At 48.6% G+C, this 20,205-nt stretch overlaps 1 protein-coding gene across 4 annotated transcripts in view; it reads right to left on the bottom strand.

Moving 5' to 3' along the window:
- Positions 1 to 20,205, bottom strand: part of CCDC6 (coiled-coil domain containing 6) — a 114,733-nt gene extending 94,528 nt beyond the window's left edge. For 2 of the 4 annotated variants that reach the window (XR_010838971.1, XM_067025608.1), the window contains exon 1: positions 19,261 to 19,989. Coding sequence is in view for 3 of the 4 variants with exons in the window: in XM_067025608.1 (XP_066881709.1) it covers positions 19,261 to 19,569 (309 nt within the window). In the remaining variant the exon portion in view is untranslated. Of the gene's footprint in view, positions 1 to 19,260 lie in introns of all 4 variants that reach the window. The other 2 variants (XM_059055076.2, XM_067025607.1) reach the window with 2 other exon arrangements.

Here is a 20,205-nt window from a genome sequence, read left to right as displayed (position 1 = left end):
ATTTACACCACCTTTTGTGTAAAAGGGAAGGAGGAAAGCATATCATGAGCTACCTCTGCTATTCAGAAAATGCAATTAAAAAATAAAAGAACATTTTAGGTAATTACATGACTGACGCAATGCAGGTGGTTAGCTGATGCTGTAGTAGTTAATCATTTTGCAATATAAGAGTCTATCAGGGGCTTAGCTGATGCTGTAGTAGTTAATCATTTTGCAATATAAGAGTCTATCAGGGGCTTCCCTGGTGACGCAGTGGTTGAGAGTCCGCCTGCCGATGCAGGGGACGCGGGTTCGTGCCCCAGTCCGGGAAGATCCCACATGCCGCGGAGCGGCTGGGCCTGTGAGCCATGGCCGCTGAGCCTGTGCTCCGCAATGGGAGAGGCCACAACAGTGAGAGGCCCGCGTACCGCAAAAAAAAAAAAAAAAAAAAAAAAGAGTCTATCAAATCAACACCTCCAACCTACACAATGTTTTATGTCACCTATATCTCAATAAAGCTGGGGGAAAATAACTAATGGGAAAAAAACCCAAAAGAACAGTTTAAAGGGGCAGCAGTTTTTCTCCAGCCTCAGGTGAGATAAATATATACTCAAAAATGTATTACCTAGGAACCTTTAAAAACAACAAAAAAAACGAAAACTAATGCCTGGCTTCTGTCCCCAGTATTTGAAGGACGTGACACCAGGTATCGTGACTTCTGAAGTTCTCCAGGGGATTCAGATGGAGAGCAAAGTGTGGGAACCACACAGTGAAAGGTGAAAGACTATTGCCTACAGAGGTCATAAGCTGCTGCTTATGGAGCAACGGCTCCATAAGTAACCAAAGGCCCAAGCCCCCAAGCCAGCGGCCCATTTTAAACACTAGCTGACACAGGCAAACGAGAGCAAAGTCAAATAATCCGGACCGTCCCTTGAAGGTCATTTCAACAGCTGGACCGCCCACCGTTTCTTTTCCTAGACTCACAGAAGTCAAAGGCCTGGCCGTCCTGCCCCAACCCCCGTGAGGCTTCATTACCCACGTGGACTGGCCCCACCTGGCAGAGGTCTGGCAAGTATCTGGATAAATTTCGGTAAAAGGACACTTGCTACCTGTCACCTCACTCTCCTTCATGCATTTCCGTCAAAGCTACAGTCAGTCCCCCTTGCTTCTAAGTGTGGAAGGCCCAGATCCCTTTTTTTCCTTTCCTGCTGAAGAGCTAGCCAAGTGGAAACCATCCTGGCCTGGGAGTCGGGTCATTACCTTGGAAGCCCACTGTCCCATTGACCAGCAGACTTGCTGTGAGATTTCCAGTGAAACAGGTTCTGGGGATGCTGCACAAGCTGCAAATTTCACAGCTGCAGATTCTGTGCAAAGACGCTCTTTTTCTACCTGTCCAGAAGCCATCTGTCTGCACACGCTGCCCGTGGCTTCCTGTCTGCTGCTCTCGAGCCCTGCGTGGCTTTCACACACAACACTGCGCCAGACTTTCTAGATGCCTGCCCACCTTGCTATGGCATGATTCCTCCAGGATGCCCAGCAAACACTTCCCGGCTTCCAGGGAAGGCTGCAAAGGAGATTTCCTCGCAGCAGAGCTGCAGACGCCACGATTCTCGCCCTACATGCACAAGGTGGTGACCTGAGACTCAGACCGCTGTGTGCCATGGGGGCTGGGAAGCCAGTCCGCATACTTTCCCGAGGACAGACAGATCTAGCATGACTGGGATGCCTGGGGGACTCGTACCCAGAAACAGGGCAGCAGGTAAAAGGTCCCAGAGCCTTGGGACAGCACAGCACGCTGGTGAGGAAGAGATTTCCATCTGTGCCTCAGGGCACAGGGGTAAAGCTTTAAAGCAGAGGGGACGCAAGGATAACACATTTGATTCCAGAAAAGCCTCTGCTGTTTACCTTTCAAACACAAATTTACTACAGTAAATACTACTATTTTTTTTAACGTGATAATGGTGTGGTGGTTATAAAATCCTTATCAGAGATGCAAACTGAACCATTTCTGGGTGAAACCACCTCAAGACTGACCATCTGTTGATCGCTGGTGAAGCTAAGCGGTGTGTACAGTCACTCTACTTTTGTGCACGCTTGAAAATTTCCATCATAAAAAAAGTTTAAACGAAATCCTCCATCATCATAAAAACAGATTTCACAGCAGGGGAAAGTGAGAAATGGATTCTAACAGCATGATCGAGTGCCAGACGTTCGGGGCTAGGAGACAAGCCACTAAAAGTCACTAATGTGAGCAGCTCTGTCTCGTCCCAAGGCATCAGCAGCTTCATCAGAGCCCTGGGGCGGGAAGGGTCCCAGGCACCACATGTAACTGGCATTGGCCGTAAACTGCTTTCTGGGCTCCCGAGGCACCCGAGCTGTTGAGTACTGTGAGAGGACGTGTGCTCTGTGAAGGAGGGAGCAAGGTGCAGAGCTCCCCACTCGGCCTTCCCCGTGGGAAAACTCACTTCAGCCGTAAATGAGAACACGGACACGAGAAAGCACTCTGGGAAAGGGGCTTCTGATGCAGAAGAAAGAGGGACAGAACAAGACCGCGGGTACCAATTCGGCCATTTGGAGCCACCTGCGATGCTGCGAGTGGAGCCTGCTGTTTCCGGCTGCTGTGCCTTGGTCCCTGCAGGTCCTCCTCCCTGGAATGCCCTTCGCCATGAAAACCTACAAGTCCTCCAACATTCTGTCATCTGTGAAGCGTTCGGAGACCACCCAGGCCGACACCACTCATTCCATTTTCATTTCTGCCCGAGCCAGTCCTGGGTGTGTCTGGCGCAAGAGCCCTGTGCTGACTGCCCTTTTCCTGCTCAGCGGGGGAGGGGGAACCTCTGCAGGCTGCATCTCCCTGTTCCCTGAAATCGGAGATCTTCAAGCCGATTGAGCCAATGAGAAGTACAGGCCGGAGGCTGGAAGGGTGGTAGGAGGGAGGGTTGGGGTGTTTCTCCCCTGTCCTCTCCACCTTGGGCAGCATTCCTGTCTCAAGGCCCCTCAAGTTCCAGCCCTCTCCCTGAGTGACCCCTGCCCTGGGCTCTGATAACACCACCTCTACCCTTTGCCCTCTGGAGGAGGAGGTATGGGAGTGCTGTCCTGCTGATCCAAACCCCTGGCCTGTCTCCCTGCACCTCCCCGGTGAGCTGTATTCTCAGCGACTCTTATCACTGGGGTAACCAACTCCCGGGATTAAATTCTCTCCCTCCTACTCTGCAGGGTCTGTTTTCCTGTGTGAACCCTAAATGGGTTCCATCTTCCTTCAACCATGCTGTGGCCACTGCCTTCTCACCTGTCTCCTAGCAGCCTCTGAGCTCCTTCACAAAGTCTTCTTGCGCTTTGGATGTCCTGCCTTGCTCCTAAAAGGACATCTTAAGCATACAGCCGGCACTTAGTAGGTGTCCAAAAACTAAACTGAGTTAAATGAACGCCAAGGACACTTGATCATCTCTAAGCGCTAGAGGCAGGCCACAGGAAGAGAAAACGTTTGGAAACATCTTTACGGTGGAAGCAGATAGGGTAGAAAGAGAACCAGGCATGGCTTTCTTGACATAAGGGAAGCCATTTTGGGCCTAAGCCATCCTGTGATCAAAGCCTAGCCACAGTTCTTGCCCTTGAACAGGTCTCAGTAATTAACGATCTTAAGGGAAGTGAGGGAATGCAAAAACAAAGGAAGAGCAGCCGGGAAACAACAGCTGAGCAATAAAACACAGTCCTAGCTCCTCCTCAAGGGATATATAATCTGATACCTATCTTTGAGTTCCTCAGGGACAAAGGTCCCCACCCAGGTGGGGGACAGAATGATATTGACCTTTTCTGACCCTCCTGACTCCAATAAACTAAAGCTTGGACTCCGTCAAACTTTGCCCCAATTCTATGCTGAAGTCTCTGCTCAAGCCACTTCACGAATATTCATGAACCATTAGCTAACCCTAACCCCAATTTTGCAGTTGGGGAGATACTGCTTTGGGGAAAGATCCCCGGTGTCCTCCTTACTTGCCGCAAGTAATAAATCCTTCCTTCTCCTGCTCTTTGGCTTGGTTGTGTCTTTTGGCCTGAAACCCACCAAGAGGCAAACCCAGTTTTCAGGTAACAAAGGGAAAGAAAAAGGATCCTTGAGAGGAAACTAAGGATTCACTACCCAAGAATACAGAGCAACTGCCCAGATGACAGGACAAGGACTTAAAAGATTATGAATGTAAAAGACAAACTTTGCTCTACTCTGCACTCCTACAAGGAATTTCACGGAACCTCACAGCTGCAAGTGGTCACAGAAATACAACATGGTGGTTAAGAATGCGGGCTGCAGAGCCGTCCTGCCAATCCAATGACTCTGGCAAGGTAACCTCTCTGTACTTCGGCTCTCTCGATCTGTAAATCTGCACCAACTGTGCCCTGTAGTTTTGTTTCAAGAGCTCAATGAAACAGTGCATGCTGGCTTCATCAGCCATTACCTGAAACATAGCTTGGGGGTTTCAAACCCGACTGCCAGCAGGATGCAAAATGAACCAGCCTGTGAAGCTGACAGACAGAGACGATGCCCAAGGCAAACGAGAGCATCCGTGCCTTTCCTGTCCTAAGACCTCTCTTTCCAAGGGCTTTCCAAACTCTGAAGCCAAACCACTCACCTGTGTGCCAAAAGCAGCCTGCCCGTTTGCAAACCCTGAATTCTCAACAAGCCTTCTCAGTGAACCGAGGAGAAAACCGAGGCCCCAAAGGTATTTGTGATCTGTGCCTGGCCCTACAGCGAGAGGCTGAAAGGCCCTGTTCTCCCTGTGCCACTGCAGGCTCAGAAGGAAAGGAGAAATGAAACAAGAGGGCTGGTAACATGTGGCCAAATAAAGGGAGACACCTGAGACATACAGTCAAAGGCAGCTTGCAGGGAGGAAGAAATAAGGAAGCTGGTGGAGGAAGGACAGAAAAAGTGAAAGCGAACTGAGAGCAGCTGGAGGATGAAGTGGAGGCGATGCCCTGAGAAGACCCCATAGAGCCACACTAGGGACTTCCCTGGCGTCCAGAGGTTAAGACTCCGCGCTTCCACTGCAGGGGGCACGGGTTCCATCCCTGGTCCGGGAGCTAAGATCCTGCAAGCCACTCGGTGTAGCCAAAAAAAAAAAAAAAAAGGAGCCACACTAAAGGAGAGGACAGTGTGGGCTGGCTTCACAGAGGAGGAGAGGAGAAAAAGGAAGGGCAAGAAGCAAATCCACCATCACCACATAAAGACAGAAAAGGAAGATACTGAATGCGTCCTGAGGGCTTCTGTGAGTCTCATCAGTTATCCCCCAAACCTGAGAGCTAAGACAGCATGAGCCTTTAGAGAAGGCACAGTGGCTTAGGGGCCAGGTAAGATGCCATATGATCACATAAGGAGGCAGGAGCAGAACTGAGTTGTTTGGTTGTTTGTTTATTTTTTTAAGTCCTATGGGTTTTAGGATTGCCAGATAAAATACAGGATGCCCAGTTAAATTCACATTTCAAATAAACAACAAATAATTTTTTAGCACACATATGTTCCATGCCACAGTGGGGACATACAGACACTATCCCTGAAATTTAAGTACAGCTCCTCACTATCTGGTTTCCGAGTCTCTCTCCATTATACCAAGTTCTCTCCAAGAACCCAGGGGTGGAAAAACAGAAAGGAGTTAATGCATAAAAGGAAAGAAGGGATGATTTACACAGACGGCCTCACGGAGAATGCTAATACACAACATGTCAAAGCCTAAGAACAAAAAATGTGAGCGGCGGAGCCCACGGGAATTTGAGAACAAGAGAAAGAATGTACTCATGAAAATCAGCACAGCCTACTGGCTTCCGCGTGTGGGCTGACAGGTGGGTTCCAGGTGCCTTTTCACATCACCCATCAGGTACCAAGGACCCAGCGCTGCAAGGCACGGGGTCAAGGAAGAACCAAACAAATCAGGGGTTCAAGAGATCAGTGCTGCTCTCTCCCTCACCTCAAAGGGTTCGATGGGCAGGCACTCCAAGTAGCCATGGAGCGAGGCAGGGAGGAACCAGAAGACCCTAACAGCCTTGGCTAGAGCAGACAGAGGACAGCGAAGGCGGGAAGGGCGTTCCTGGGTCCCAGACGGCTTACTGCAACTCGCTTACTGACAATGCCAGCTGAGTCCCTGAATTACACCGACTGCCTGTCTGTCTGTCTGTCCTCCTTGGCCCCTCTCATCACACCAAAAGCCTTCACAGCAGGACAGTAAAACCCCAGCGGTGCCCTGGTGAAAAGCACACTCCTGGCAACCTTCATGACGTCCCCAGGCTACCATTTCTACTGCTAGAGAGAGAGCCAGAGGCAACAGAAAAAAAACCAGTCCCTTGAGGAGTCCCCAGCGAGCAAACTGCTGGCCTCCGCAGACCCACTCAGGGCTCACAGGCCGGGCGGTCCCTCCAGCACGTGGGCACTGCAAGCCTGCAAAGTCGGGCAGTTCCAAAGAGCCCTGTTTTGCTTTCCGTTCCTCAGACCAGCCGCTAAGCAGGGGTGGCATTCGTGTCTCAGCCATCAAAGTCCACCCTCTAGAACCCACACCCCCATGACACAGGGTCAAAAGTCACAAGACAGAGAAGCAGGACGACTGCCTGCTGCCCGCCGCGCTAAAGGCAGAAAACCGGGCAAAGGCAGGCGCTGGGTCTTCTTTCATGAAATAATGGAAGGAGCCCCACAACTGGCCTATTAGAAAAAAAATGGATCTTTTAGGAAACGCGTTTGCCTCCTGCTGTCCTGTTACTTTTACATGGCCACACAGGCTGGTTTCATCCTGACTCACCAAACCCTAGGAAATCGGCCGAGTTCCCAGCCATCCCCAAGTGCCAGAAAAACACAGGCCCTGAGAAGCCAGGCTGCAGAGCTCCCCAGCCTGAGGTCTCCGCAGAGCTTCGTTCTTGCCGCCTCAAACCTTCGCCTCTCGGCTTGCCAGACACTGCTTTGCACCATCATGTTATATATAGGATTAACAAGAACAGTTTTGATCTTGAAACACATTTTGGAGAACAAGAGAAAGTGTGTATGGGGGGGGTGTTACTAATCATCTTTAATATCATTTTCTACAAGAATAATAATTCACAAATTACCAGAACACTTTGATGTGCACTGTTTCATCTGATCCTCATTACGACAGTGGGTGGAAGCGAGACAGGTACTAACCCTCAAGACTCTGGTTTAACCAGCTAAGTCCACCAAGGCTCAAAGGCTCTGAGGGCAGCATAACATAACTAGCAAGGTAGCTAGAACCTCAACTAACTGGGAGACAGGTCCTGCAGGGCCCGTGTCCCCTCTGCGTGCCCAGTGATCAACACCAGGGAAGGGGGTGGGGCTACCAGGGGGCAGAGCTAAATGGAAAACAATTCCACAGATACTCACACAGTGGAATACTGACTGCATAGTAGTGGCAAAGAACCACCGCTACAGGTAACACGGATGCTGGCTAATTAGTCAGTGTAGGAACCAGGATAAGAAATCAAAGAATCTACACACATACAAAATACATTCTGTATAAAGTCACTTATCTTATGAAGCTCAGAAAGAAGCAAAATTAACCTACAGTGATAGAAGTCAGAACAAGGTTACTTTTGGAGGGGTGATGAGTGGAACGGAGCACAAGGGAACTTCGGGGGGTGCTGACACCAGCATGCATTTTGATCGGGGTAATGATTTACACTGGTGAACTCATGTGTAAATTCACTGAGCACTTTTCCATAAATTGGTACATTCAAAGCTTGGGTACTTTGCTGTATTAAATTTAACTCCATTAGAGTTTATAAGAAGTAACCCTGGGCACCCCACAAAATAAATTCCACAATCTTTACTGAGCAGCTGCTGTGCTAAGGCCATGGAAAAATGCAAACGATGCTTCAAATGGCAGGGTTTTATGCGCCGACCAAGGTACCATCAGGCTGCCCAGTTCAAATCCTGGGACACAGAGACAGCAAAACGTTGCTATGAGAATGAAGTGAGTCCCTGAAAGGAAGGTGCTCAGATATGCACCGGGCACAAAGTGAGACCATAATACGTAGCTATTATTATCACGGAATAAGACAGATCATCGTCTCCCAGGAGTTTAGGAGGAAAACACCCATGTCTGCACTAAGCAGCCAGAGCAGATTATGAAAATGCAGCAACGTTCTTACTCTTTTAGCCCCTGGATGGGACCCAGGAAAAGAGCCCATGCCGGCCCTGCCCAGCTCCCAAGTTTCCTTTCTTTCCCCACATTCATGGAATGCCTCCTCCTGCCACCAGCCCTGCCCACACCTAGATGAACTTCAATTTACCCTTCCGGTTTCAGCTTCAGCATCACCTCCTGAGAGAGAGAAAGCCCTCCTGGACTGTGGTTCCCACTCCCGCCTAAGTCAGGGGCCCTCCCCCAGCTCCCTGAGTGCCGTCTCCTCCCAGCTGCTGCCCATGGCACACTGCCTGGCATACAGCAGGTGATCAATACAGTGCTTGAAAAACAACCCACTCTTATTGTGCTAGTCAGACTATTTTTAAGTAGAGGTTATAACAGAAGTACAAAGAGACTTGTTCCAACCTGGGATTGGGTGAGGGGAGAGGCAGGGAGGAGAGGCGCCCAGATGGCTGAGCTATCAGCAGAGGTGGCACCTCTGGGGTGCATTAGACAGGGTCAGGGATGGAACAGACCAAGGCCCAACACTGGAGGGCGAGACAGCCAGAAAGGTGCTGACAAACCGCTCCCCTACCTACTGAAGGCACCCTCTTTATCATTGTTTCTTTTCCAAAGCAGGGAGTTTGCTACCCTGGATACACTCCCTGAGGCCTGGGTTGGCATCCGGGGAATTTGCTGTGCTAATGGGGCAGCCTTCACTACTCTCAATGAAGGGATACAACAGTGTGGGAACAACTAAGAGGAAAACGCCCCCAACAGGATAAAAATAAAACTGTTCATAAATTAATTTATGGGTAGCCTTGTGCTTAAACTCTGAGGACAGACTGGGAGTTCAAATTCCAGCCCCCCCTGATAGCCTTGGGTCTTCAGGCAAGTTACACAACCTCTCTTGGCCTAAATTTGCAAATTTGCAGGCTACCCATCAGTGGTGCAGATTAAATGAGAGGATATATGCCAGCCCTCCCAACAGCACCTTTGCCATAGTAAAAGCACTGGGTAAACATTAGCTGTCGTCACAGCAGCACAAAACTACTTGCAAGGGGCTTCCCTGGTGGCGCAGTAGTTGAGAATCTGCCTGCCAGTGTAGGGGACACAGGTTTGAGCCCCGGTCTGGGAAGATCCCACATGCCGCAGAGCAGCTAGACCCGTGAGCCTCAACTACTGAGCCTGCGCGTCTGAAGCCTGTGCCCCTCAACAGGAGAGGCCGCAATAGTGAGAGGCCCAGGCACCGCGACGAAGAGTGGCCCCCACTTGCTGCAACTGGAGAGAGCCCTCGCACAGAGGCGAAGACCCAAGGCAGCCAAGAATAAAGAAAGAAATAAAGAAATAAAAAAATAAAAGCAGCACCAGGCTGCTTTCCAGATTTAAAAAAAAAAAAAAAAAAGACTTGTAAGTAGAGCAATGCTGGTAAGGAAGAATCTCAAGCTTTTTTTTCTTTTTCAGACTTCCTTAAATTATGGTTTATTTGAAATGCCATCAAGGAAATTAAACATGAGACATTTCATTTAAAAAAAAAAGGGCGGGCTTCCCTGGTGGCGCAGTGGTTGAGAGTCCGCCTGCCGATGCAGGGGACACAGGTTCGTGCCCTGGTCCGGGAAGATCCCACATGCCGCGGAGCAACTAAGCCCGTGAGCCATGGCCGCTAGGCCTGCGCGTCCGGAGCCTGTGCTCCGCAACGGGAGAGGCCACAACAGTGAGAGGCCAGCATACCGCAAAAAAAAAAAAAAAAGGGCAACCATCATCTACAAGGTTTCTTTCCTTTCCCAGTCCTTTCTTTTTCCCAGAGCACAAGCTTTCACTGTGGGTTAGTCCCTCTCCAGGTTCTCCACATCTGCGTGCTCACTCTAAAGGCAAATTCAGAGCAATGGTGCACAGCCCAGAGCTGGGGTGCCATATGTTTGCTGAATGACAGAAAAGAACCAGATGTGGGATAGCCAACAAGCAATAAAAATTGAAGTCGGAGCAAGATATCAACAGCACTTTAATTAAAATGCTTTGGGTCCTAATTCACAACTTCAACACCACGACAAGAAAAAGCAGCTAGCTGCTTCTGTGGATAAGACTAAACTTTTCCTATAAAAAATACACAAATTTTAAAGTCACTAGAAACAGAGGTTACCAGGAGCTGGAGGTATAGGAGAAATGGAGAGCTACTGTTTATTGGAAACAGAGTTTCTGCTTGGGATGATGAAAAAGTCCTGGAGAGAGACAGTGGTGATGGTTGCACAACACTGTGAATATAACTAACGCCACTGAATTGTACACTTAAAAATGGTTAAAAGGGTAACTTTTGTGTCGTGTACATATTACCACCAAAACAAAAAAAATTACCAAAAAAAAAAAAAAAAAAGTCACTGGCCCTCTTCTCTGGGTACTTAGGGTATTTCTCAATAATAAGCTACACACACTCAAGGTTTAAAATGATGTGAAATACTTAATATATTTTTCAAAGGACATGGCACTTTACCAGGTAGTGATTTGGACCTAAAGAAGTCCAAACCTCTGCTTTATGGCACATATACTCAAAATTGTTATTCTTTGATTAACAAAGACGTTAAAATCATCTAGCTGATTTTTTTCCTCAAATTTTTGTTTCTATAATCAGGAGCTACTAAACGAAGCAGAGACACAATGTTTTGACTCTTAGCAAATGTCTTTGTTTAGATAAATTAAGGCCTGCCTAGTGAAGAACAACAACAACAAAAAAACCCCAAACAAAAACAAAAATCTCAATAGAATAAAAGTTATCTGAGTTGGTATATTAAGATAATTGAAAAAAAAAAAAAAAACCCACTGCTTACATGCAAATAATTTCATGAGTTGAGAAGCTCTCCCTATAATTAAACACCAAATAATTTTTCTCTCAAGACTATTTTAGTCCTTCTAATTCAGTCTCAAAAACCTTGACTGCACAAGACTGTTCACTAAGGAAAAGAAACATGTGAAGGGTTTAATGCAGGTGCTAGATTTCTAAGAACTTTCCTTAGCTCACCCATACTCCATGTTGTTTTCCTTCTTTTACTTTCCTCTTTCCTTCTATGGACAACTTTTTTGAATTATGACCTACGTCTGTCTGGCTGAATATGCCAACTGCACTGCTCAGCACCGAATGGCCTCATTTGATCCCAAGTGCCCTGAGACGCCCTGGAGGGTATTAACCAGCTCACTGGTGACACAAACCTGGCACCCACAGAGGCTGGTTTGATTTGGAACAGATGCGTGGAAAATTATCCCATCAATCAACACCACTTTTTAAAAAAACTGGGGTTTGAAATTGTGCATAAACTAGTATCTCTAATTAACTTTAAGGTAAACACAGTTTCCCATTAAAGATTTAAGAAATTTGGTCCATCCAACAATTTCCATGTAAGGAAGGTGGGTGGGCCCCAGAGTGTAACAGGAATAGATGAAAAAACCACCTACATAATTTCGATCTACAGGCAGATGTAAATTATGAAATTAAAAACATCAATGACATTTCTTTTCAATCATCACCACATAAAAAGAAAATTAAAAACAAACAAAAAGCCTTTCGGTGCCACCTGGACAGACAAATTAAGCAACAGTTCTCTCCATCTCTGCCTTACAAAATGAAAATAAACGCCAAGCTAATTAAACTGTGAGTGAATATGACACATTGTTTCCCTTAGATGTATTCACCGCATTAGATGAACTTCATTTTGGAAGGTGGAAGCTAAGCCAGGCCTCCCTGGAAGCCTGGCACCAGTCCGCCTGAACTACCTTTCTTGTCTCCACTTGTAGGTTGGTTATTTCTGCACTTCACAACTCTCCGGGCTGCAAAGTGCTGGAGAGGGAAGAACCATTCCCTGTGCTCTGAATTCCCTACAGCACCCAGCTGGGGCCAAGCTGAACGCAAGTCAAGTGCAATCCTGCTGGAGAAGCCCTTACATTCCTTCTTCAGAGTATTTGGCACACAGTAGGTAGTTCCCAAGTACCTGCAGGTTGAATCCTATTTCAGGCTGTATTTATCACACGCCATTCTGTGCCTTACTGAAGAGGTGAAAATTTCCCAGCATTAAACGAGTGAGTATCAAAATGAACTTTCATCACCAAACTGCACCCCATGCATCGAATCTAGGGACTAATAATAAGTAAGAAGGGCTTTCCTGGTGGCGCAGTGGTTGAGAGCCCGCCTGCCGATGCAGGGGAAGCGGGTTCGTGCCCCAGTCCAGGAAGATCCCACGTGCCGCGGAGCGGCTGGGCCCGTGAGCCGTGGCCGCTGAGCTGTGTGTCCGGAGCCTGTGCTCCGCAACGGGAGAGGCCACAACAGTGAGAGGCCCGCGTACCGCAAAAAAAAAAAAAAAAAAAAAACAGTAAGGAGGTGAGTTCATTCTAAATAACCATCAAACTATTAACCCTTTGTTTAATAATATTCCTAAACGAGAAGGCCTACACAGTGTGACATTTGCAATTTACTGGTAGGAGCACTGGGATAAAATCCACAGGATAAAATCCACAGCTGTGGGCTTGAGAAGCATCAAAGATAAAATCTGACAGCCTTGGAGAAGTAAAATAGGAAGAGTCTGCAAGTTAACCCCCCTCCAAGATCCTGACGATTAGAAATATTTTCCAGAACATTCGTTCCCCTGTCAAGAAAATTTCAACCAAAACCAAGAAAGAACACCCTGAACCTGTGAACATTTACTTTGCTAGCTTTGATGATCCATCCATCTAAAAGCAACTGCACGGTGACTGAAAACAAAATACAACACCTACCCACTGAGGGAACAAGGAAGGTGACTGTTACTCCTTGCTCAACCTGGCTGTATAAGTCTAAAAGCTCAGATTAGCATTTCTAGGTGTAAACGCTGCAAGGCATAATTTGAGGAAAAAGAAGAAAAAAAAAAAAAAAGAATTCAAGTACACAGTGGGTGTGACACTCTTATCAACCCCCCCCCAAACTCCACTCTGCAAGCCACATGTGGAAATCCACAAGAATTCAGCGAGTCTCCCCATCCTGTTTGCAGCAACTTCCTCAGTTTGGAGATTCAGGTACCTGGTACTTGCCCTGATGCCTCCCCGCCCTTGATGGCCATGCTTGTTTCCCAGAAGCCGCTGTGGGGCATTTCAACATTAAATAAGGTTATAAGAAATGCCTGGAGTGACCTGCCACCATCACCAAAACTGAGGTGGCCAATCTGAACACTTCCAACAAAGCCCTTGGCAAGGTGAACCCAAAGACACTTTGTCCTCTTTTAGAGGTGAAATGTATCATGAACGCCTAGGTATATGCTACAAGGTGGCCTACAACATCATCCATAGTTAGAAAGCAAAGGCTTGGGACATACACTGATTGTAGTGTTCCGCCAAAGTATACAATATATCCATTCATCCATCCAACAATGGTGAAGATGGCATTTGCTGTTGTTCCTGACACAGGTAGGAGAGCGGCTCTATGAGCACAAGGTCAGCAGACAGTCTTGGTGCCCTTGCCCAGTAAAAAACACAACAAAACAAAAACACCTCATCACCCAATGCCTCTGCGGTCAACCCAACATCTCCTTGAGTGTCTACAGCATGCCAAGCACTGAGGAACGGAAGTGAACAAGGCAAATTCTGCCCCTGAAGGAATGAATGAACACATCTCCCATCTCCCAAAGGGGAGACCTATGTGATGGGGGCCTGGAGAGGGGGCGGTCTCATGAATGGGCACCGAACCCAGCGTGTGGCTACTAAACAGGCAGCGTTACCACATGCTGGGGTCGGGGAGGAAGTTTAGTCTACTTGCATTTACTAGGTGAAGGAGTAGGAAAGGACATTTAAGGGCAGGAGGTACATCTTAGAGAAGCCAGAGAAATCTACTGAAATTCCAGCAACCAGCAGTTCAGCAGAGAGCTTTGAGAATGTGAGGGGTGTGTCTGTGAAGCAAGCAGGGGCCAGAGCACACAGAACCTGGTCAACCACAGAAAGTTTACCTCGATCCAGAGGGCAATGGAAGCCACTGAAAATCTGTGAGCAAGCAACAGCCAACTTGGATTTCTGCTTCAGACCAGTGTCTCTGGTCTTGAACAAGAGTCACCACAAACTAGATACTGGTGATTCTCTGAACTACTCCCCATCCTCAGCAAAATAAATAAAAGCACTAGAAAAGACTGTCACAACTGTCCTCTACGGTTTTGTGGGAATTTTTTTTTTTTATCAAATACAAAGAGATTATATGAAACATACAGAAGAAATCTAAGAATAGCCTCTTTAAGAAGACTGGATTTGTGTATAATTAGACCTAACTGTGAGGTCATACTTTTCTCAGAGTTGTGTATAAAGTTGGGTGTTACCATAAGAATCTAAGAAAAAAAGTTTTAAAGTAGGAAAAAAAAAATGACACACATTACACCTTTTTATAAGGGCAATGTTGATCTGATAGCTTCATAGAGTCTGCCAAAACAAAGTCTTAAAAAATGGAAAATAATGTATTAGGCTTCCAGAACAAATAATCCAAAATCCACAATATAAACTATACGGTGGCTTTTACTGGTTAATGAAATCATTACACTGTTGATATTTAAAATAGCCAGGTTTTCTAATCATGCCGTACTAACATGTTTTTCTACTATAACTTGAAAATGCCTTTGTATTTCCCCTATTTCCCTAAACTTCTATAATGAAAGATTAATTTTATAGATGGAAAAAGACAACTAAATTCTAGTGATTTAACATAGGTATTTTTTTTCTGACCAAACACATGGTGAAGGCCTGAAGTGGTATAGAAAACACATCTTAGTGAACTAGAGAACTAGCCACGGCAAGTATGAGATCCTGCTTATACCCTGAGAAACTAGTCCAGAACTTAGAAGCCATTCAATTACTGCCCACAATTGCATTTCCTCATCTTCTCAAGAGACCGCGACCCCTGGACACATCTCACTACACTGAGTCAGATAGTCTCCGATTACACTTTAACCCACAGGCCAAGCCAGATAGACTTAGCCTAACATCTAAAAGCTACTCAACAGTGTGACTGAGCATCTGTTGTTTATTTTCTCCACTCCAAAGAAGAAATTCTGATCAATAATAAGCAATCCGGTTCCACTGCTGATTTACTGGGAGAAATCAGATAATCACTCAGAACATTCCATTCCACCTCTAACCCAAAGAAAACACACCAGGGGCAAGTGGTAAAACCAGACACTTGTAGACATGGCTGAAGCGCCTCGTATAGTTGGTTCTTCCCCACAGATGAAGTTTACCTCTATCATACAGATGCAGAAAACACAGACCCATGAAAACAGTCCTTTACTAAATGGGTAGCTTGACCAGAATAAACGCCTACATACCAAAAGAGACAGAAAAGACCATTGGCTAAGAACTTCTACTGGCCTTTGGACTTGGCTTAAAAACAGAGGGCACAATAATGAGATATTACTACACACCTATTAGAATGGACAAAATCCAAAACAGACAACATCAAATGCTAGCAAGGATGCAGAGCAACAGGAACTCTCATTCATTGCTGGTGGGAATGCAAAATGCTACAGCCACTTTAAAGACTGTCTGGCAGTTTCCTAACAAAATAAAAACACTCTCACCATACCATCCAGTAATTGTGCTCCTTAGTATTTACCCAAATGAGCTGAAACCTTCTGTCCACCCAAAAACTTGCACACAGATGTTTACTGCAGCTTTATTAATAATTGCCAAAACTTGGAAGCCACCAAGTCCTTCAGTAGGTAAACGGTAAGTAAGCTGTGGTACAGCCAAACAATAGAATATTATTCAACACTAAAAAGAAATGAGCTATCAAGCCATGAAAAAACATGGAGGAAACTTAAATGCATATTACTAAGTGAAAGAAGTCAATGTGAAAAGGCTACAGACTGTATGATTCCAACTATATGACTTTCTGGAAAAAACAAAATTATGGAGACAGTAAAAAGATCAGTGGGGGCCAGGGGTTAGGGATGGATGAAAAAGCAGAGCACAGGGGATTTTTAGGGCACTGAATCTGCTCTATATACTAATATGGTGCTACATGTCATTTTACACTTGTCCAGACCCATAGAATGTACAACACCAAGAGTGAACCCTAATGTAAACTACAGACTTTGGGTGATTAAGATGTTTCAATGTTGAGGGCTTCCCTGGCGGTGCAGTGGTTGAGAGTCCGCCTGTCGATGCAGGGGACGCGCGTTTGTGTCGCGGTCCGGGAAGGTCCCACGTGCCGCGGAGCGGCTGGGCCCGTGAGCCATGGCCGCTGAGCCTGTGCGTCTGGAGCCTGTGCTCCGAAACTGGAGAGGCCACGGCAGTGAGAGGCCCGCGTTACAGCAAAAAAAAAAAAAAAAAAAAAATGTTTCAATGTTGCGTCATTGATTGTAACCAATGTACCACTCAGACAGGGGATGTTGATAATGGAGTATGGGAGGAAGGGCAGGGAATATTGGGGAAATCTCTGCACCTTCTGCTTAAATTTTCTGCAAACCTAAAACTACTCTAAAAATATTTTAATAAAAGCACACTGCTCTCTTCCCAGGGTGTGGCTGATGAGCAAGGTACCTTCCTGAATACGTTCAAGGAAAACGAAAGACATCCATCCATAAATCGCCTTTTGTGCTCAAAACATGAAAGTTAATATCACAATTAAAGGAACTAGTAACAGCCATGAAGGCAGGTAGTAATAGGATTCTGGTACCATCCTCCCTTCAAATAAACTAGATAGTGAAAAATATAGCAAAGCCTTCACTGAATTGAATATCTACACCTTGTCAAAAACTTCCTGGGCAGCTACCAGCAAGGGCTATATTTCAGTGAGAGTTGTCAGGGGCTGTGCAGCTTAACCTTGACATAGACTATGCCAGTGTTGTTCAATGGAATCCGTACATCCACACACCCACTTCAAGTGCTGGCACACATTTCTCCTCGCAAATTACACACCCTAGAGGTCAAACCCACCAAACACAATCTGTGTCCTAGGAATCTAACAAAACCCTCAAAAGCTTAAAGGAATCTCTCCTCTGCATCTGCCTTCGTAACAACTGCCAAGTACTAGGGAACTCAGGAAACCACAAGCACTTTGTTTCCCTGATTATATTAATCAAAGATTAAAGAAGCATGGAGAGACTTCTGGTATGTATAGGCTGTCATCTAAAACAATTTTAAAATTTGACTCAGTGAGGCCACAGAACATTTCACAAGGCGTACTTGGTGAAATGTCAGTTTTAGTTGAGGGAGGTGCCAAGGAAGCCACCACCTCGCGCGGTCTTCACGCCAAGTATTCAGAGGCCTCTGATCTTACACACCAGGAATGAACGTGTTTGTCCATGCAAAGCCAACGTGTGGTGTACAATTTACAGACCTACTTTTTAATATGGCCAAGTGTCAAACATACAACCCCTTCCTAGTCTCTCCACCCCCCTTATCCTCCCTCCCAAACAAAAACAGCCTGAATTGCTCACAGGACGCAGGAAGCCAGAGATTGTGTTTCGCGAAAGTGTTACTGCTTTTGGTGGTTCACATTCTGCAAGAGACCAACGAACCCTCTCATTTACTAACTCCAACCTTAACTAAATTGCTTCCACCAGCTTCCCCCTCTTCCCAAACCCCCACTCACCATAGACATCTCTCTCAGCCAAGAAAGCTACTCAAGAGGCTTGGAAGTGGCTGCCTCTGCAAATTCCTCCCCCTTCCTACCAAAAGGGCACTTCAAGAACTTTACAGTCTGCAGACACATGAATATGGCTCCTATGCCATTCACCAGGGCTGGATTTGAGCATGCGGACTGTCTTTCAACAATCAATTTCTATTTAGGCTGCCCAACACACTGAAACTGGGGTGAAAACCTGCTATCTAAGCAAATTCAGAATGCCATCCAGTTCCCAAATGTGAGCCAGCACTGGGGGGGAGCGTACACACACACACACCCTCCTCCACTGAAGACTTTTTCCCGGCACAGGGGAACCCTAAACTTGCCCCATGTCCTTTCCAGGGCTGTGATCTTTGATCTGTTCCCAAGTTCAGGCCTTTTTCTCCATCTGAAGGTTCAGCCTAATCAGCTATTGTGTAGCAGCAAGAGCAATTTATCCCCTTGGTTTCTTGACACTTTCCTCTCTCCTCCCGGCTGGAAATCTGTTTTGATCTCAACAGGGCTGTCTGTATGGGGATCCTGCAAGTTAATGATGTGGCTAGCTGGCAGAGATGGTAGGTGAGAGCACACAGTGTACTTTCTCCAGTTATGTTTCGCCTCATCATAGCTAATAGTGGCCTTTCTAAAAAGGCTGGTACACTAAAAGGGAGACCTACAGCCCTAATCTTCCCCTCTTCGGGGGCGCCTCTGGAGGCCAGGTGGAAACAGAACAGACAGCCCGTTCTCCCGTCAAGTATCTGGACTCCGAAGCAAAATATCCCTAGACACTCCACCCCCAATGAAGCAAACACACGTACATCTTGCTCAGCGAGGGAGGCAGTCGATCCCCTTCACCCAGGTTTCGGCCGGTTCAGGCTTCGTAGCCTTCACTCTGTCCAGGCCGGTATAAGATGCTGTATTCTCCCGGCTGTACGCCGCCGCCGCCACCCCCCACCCAAGGAAAGGGCTTCCGATGGAGGTGGGAGCATCAGCTCCGGTACCCGCCCTTCCCTCTCGATCCTGGCCAGAAAAACTCCACTTCCCGGATTCCCGGCCGCTCTCTCCCGGCCCCTCCCCGGGCGATCCAGCTAGAGCGCCGTCCTGATGCCAACGAAGTGCCCAGCCCAGCTGCGCACCCCCCGAACCCCAACGCAGGCCCCCGGAACAGGCCCCGGCTTCCTCCCTCTCCCTCTGCCTAGGGCTCCCGGTCTCTGCACGCACCCCTCAAGCAAACTAGGACTGAAAAAAGTCCCACCCCGCCTCCCCAGCCACGCCGCCAAGCCTCCAGCTCCGCCCGGGAGGGGCCTCCTCCCCAGAGGCGACAAGGAAACGCGAGTGGTGGTTCTAGCAGCCTCCTCCCGCACCCCGCGAGGGGCCTGGACCCCGGGGAGGGCGGCCCCGCGCGGCCCCGAAGGGACACCTCCCTCTCCCCCACCCTCCGGGGCCGGCGGGTCTTGGCAGGGATCGTGGTCTCTGCGGGTCCTGGGGAGCCCGGGGGCCGCCCGGGTCTGGGTGCAGCGTCTCCCGGGGGCGGGCGGAGGTCGGCGCTGCGGCGCGCCCCTGGGGGACACTCACGATGGTCACGCTGGCTTTGCGCAGGTCGCGGTTCTCCTCCTGCAGCGCCTTGCACTTGAGTTTGTAGGTCTCCAGCTCGATCTTGAGCACCTTGTTCTCCTGCTGCAGCGAGGCCAGGCGGTTGGTGAGCTCCTCCAGGCGGAACGGCGAGATGACAATGCCCCCCGACTTCCCACCGCCGCCGCCTCCCCCGCCGCCACCGCCGCTGCCGGCTCCCGAGGTCGACGAGCAAGACGACTGCATGGCGGCCGAGCTGCCGCTGTTGCCCCCCGCCCCGTCCGTGTCGCTCTCGCTGGCGCTGTCCGCCATGGCCGCGGCGGGCTGGGGAGACGACGAGGAGGAGCAGGGAGGTGGCGGCGGCGAAGGCTGGGCTGCGAATGAGTGGGCGCCGGGCGAGCACAGGGGAGCGCCGAGCTGGGAGCCTGGCAGCAGGGCGCAGACTCGGAGCGGCTGCGAGAGAAAGAGAGGGAGCTTCCCGCTGCCAAGGGACCTCCTCTGCCAGCGAACAGAGACCCCGCCCGGGCTCGGGCAGTATTGCACTGGGGCTCGCTCCAGCTGGGCCTGGCGCGCTCGTAGGCCGTCCTGCAAAGCCGGCCGAAAGCTCCGAGACCCGCCCGCCACCGCCGCCGCCCTCCTCCTGGCGTGCGCCGGCGGGCTGGGGAAGTGCGGGCCCCGGCCGGGGCGGGAAGGCCAGGCCAGCCTACGCACCAGCCGCTCGCCGACCACAAGTGTTCCGAGGGTGGGCCTCCCAGCCCCCTGACCTAAGCCCGAGGCCGCCCAGCCTCTTCCGGGCTCGGGCCCGCTCCTGGGAGGAGGAAACCTAACGCCCCACTAGCCTCGCAGGTGCTGGGGACACGTGGAAAGGTCAGCCCGGCTCTGGCATCCAGCCCCGGCCGAACCCGTGGCCCCATCTTCCGGCGACAGTGTGTGCTCTTGCCTCCCTCT

This window comes from Kogia breviceps, chromosome 2 (assembly GCF_026419965.1).
Source record: "Kogia breviceps isolate mKogBre1 chromosome 2, mKogBre1 haplotype 1, whole genome shotgun sequence".
NCBI lineage: Eukaryota > Metazoa > Chordata > Mammalia > Artiodactyla > Physeteridae > Kogia > Kogia breviceps.
This window is presented reverse-complemented; position numbering and strand designations above follow the sequence as displayed.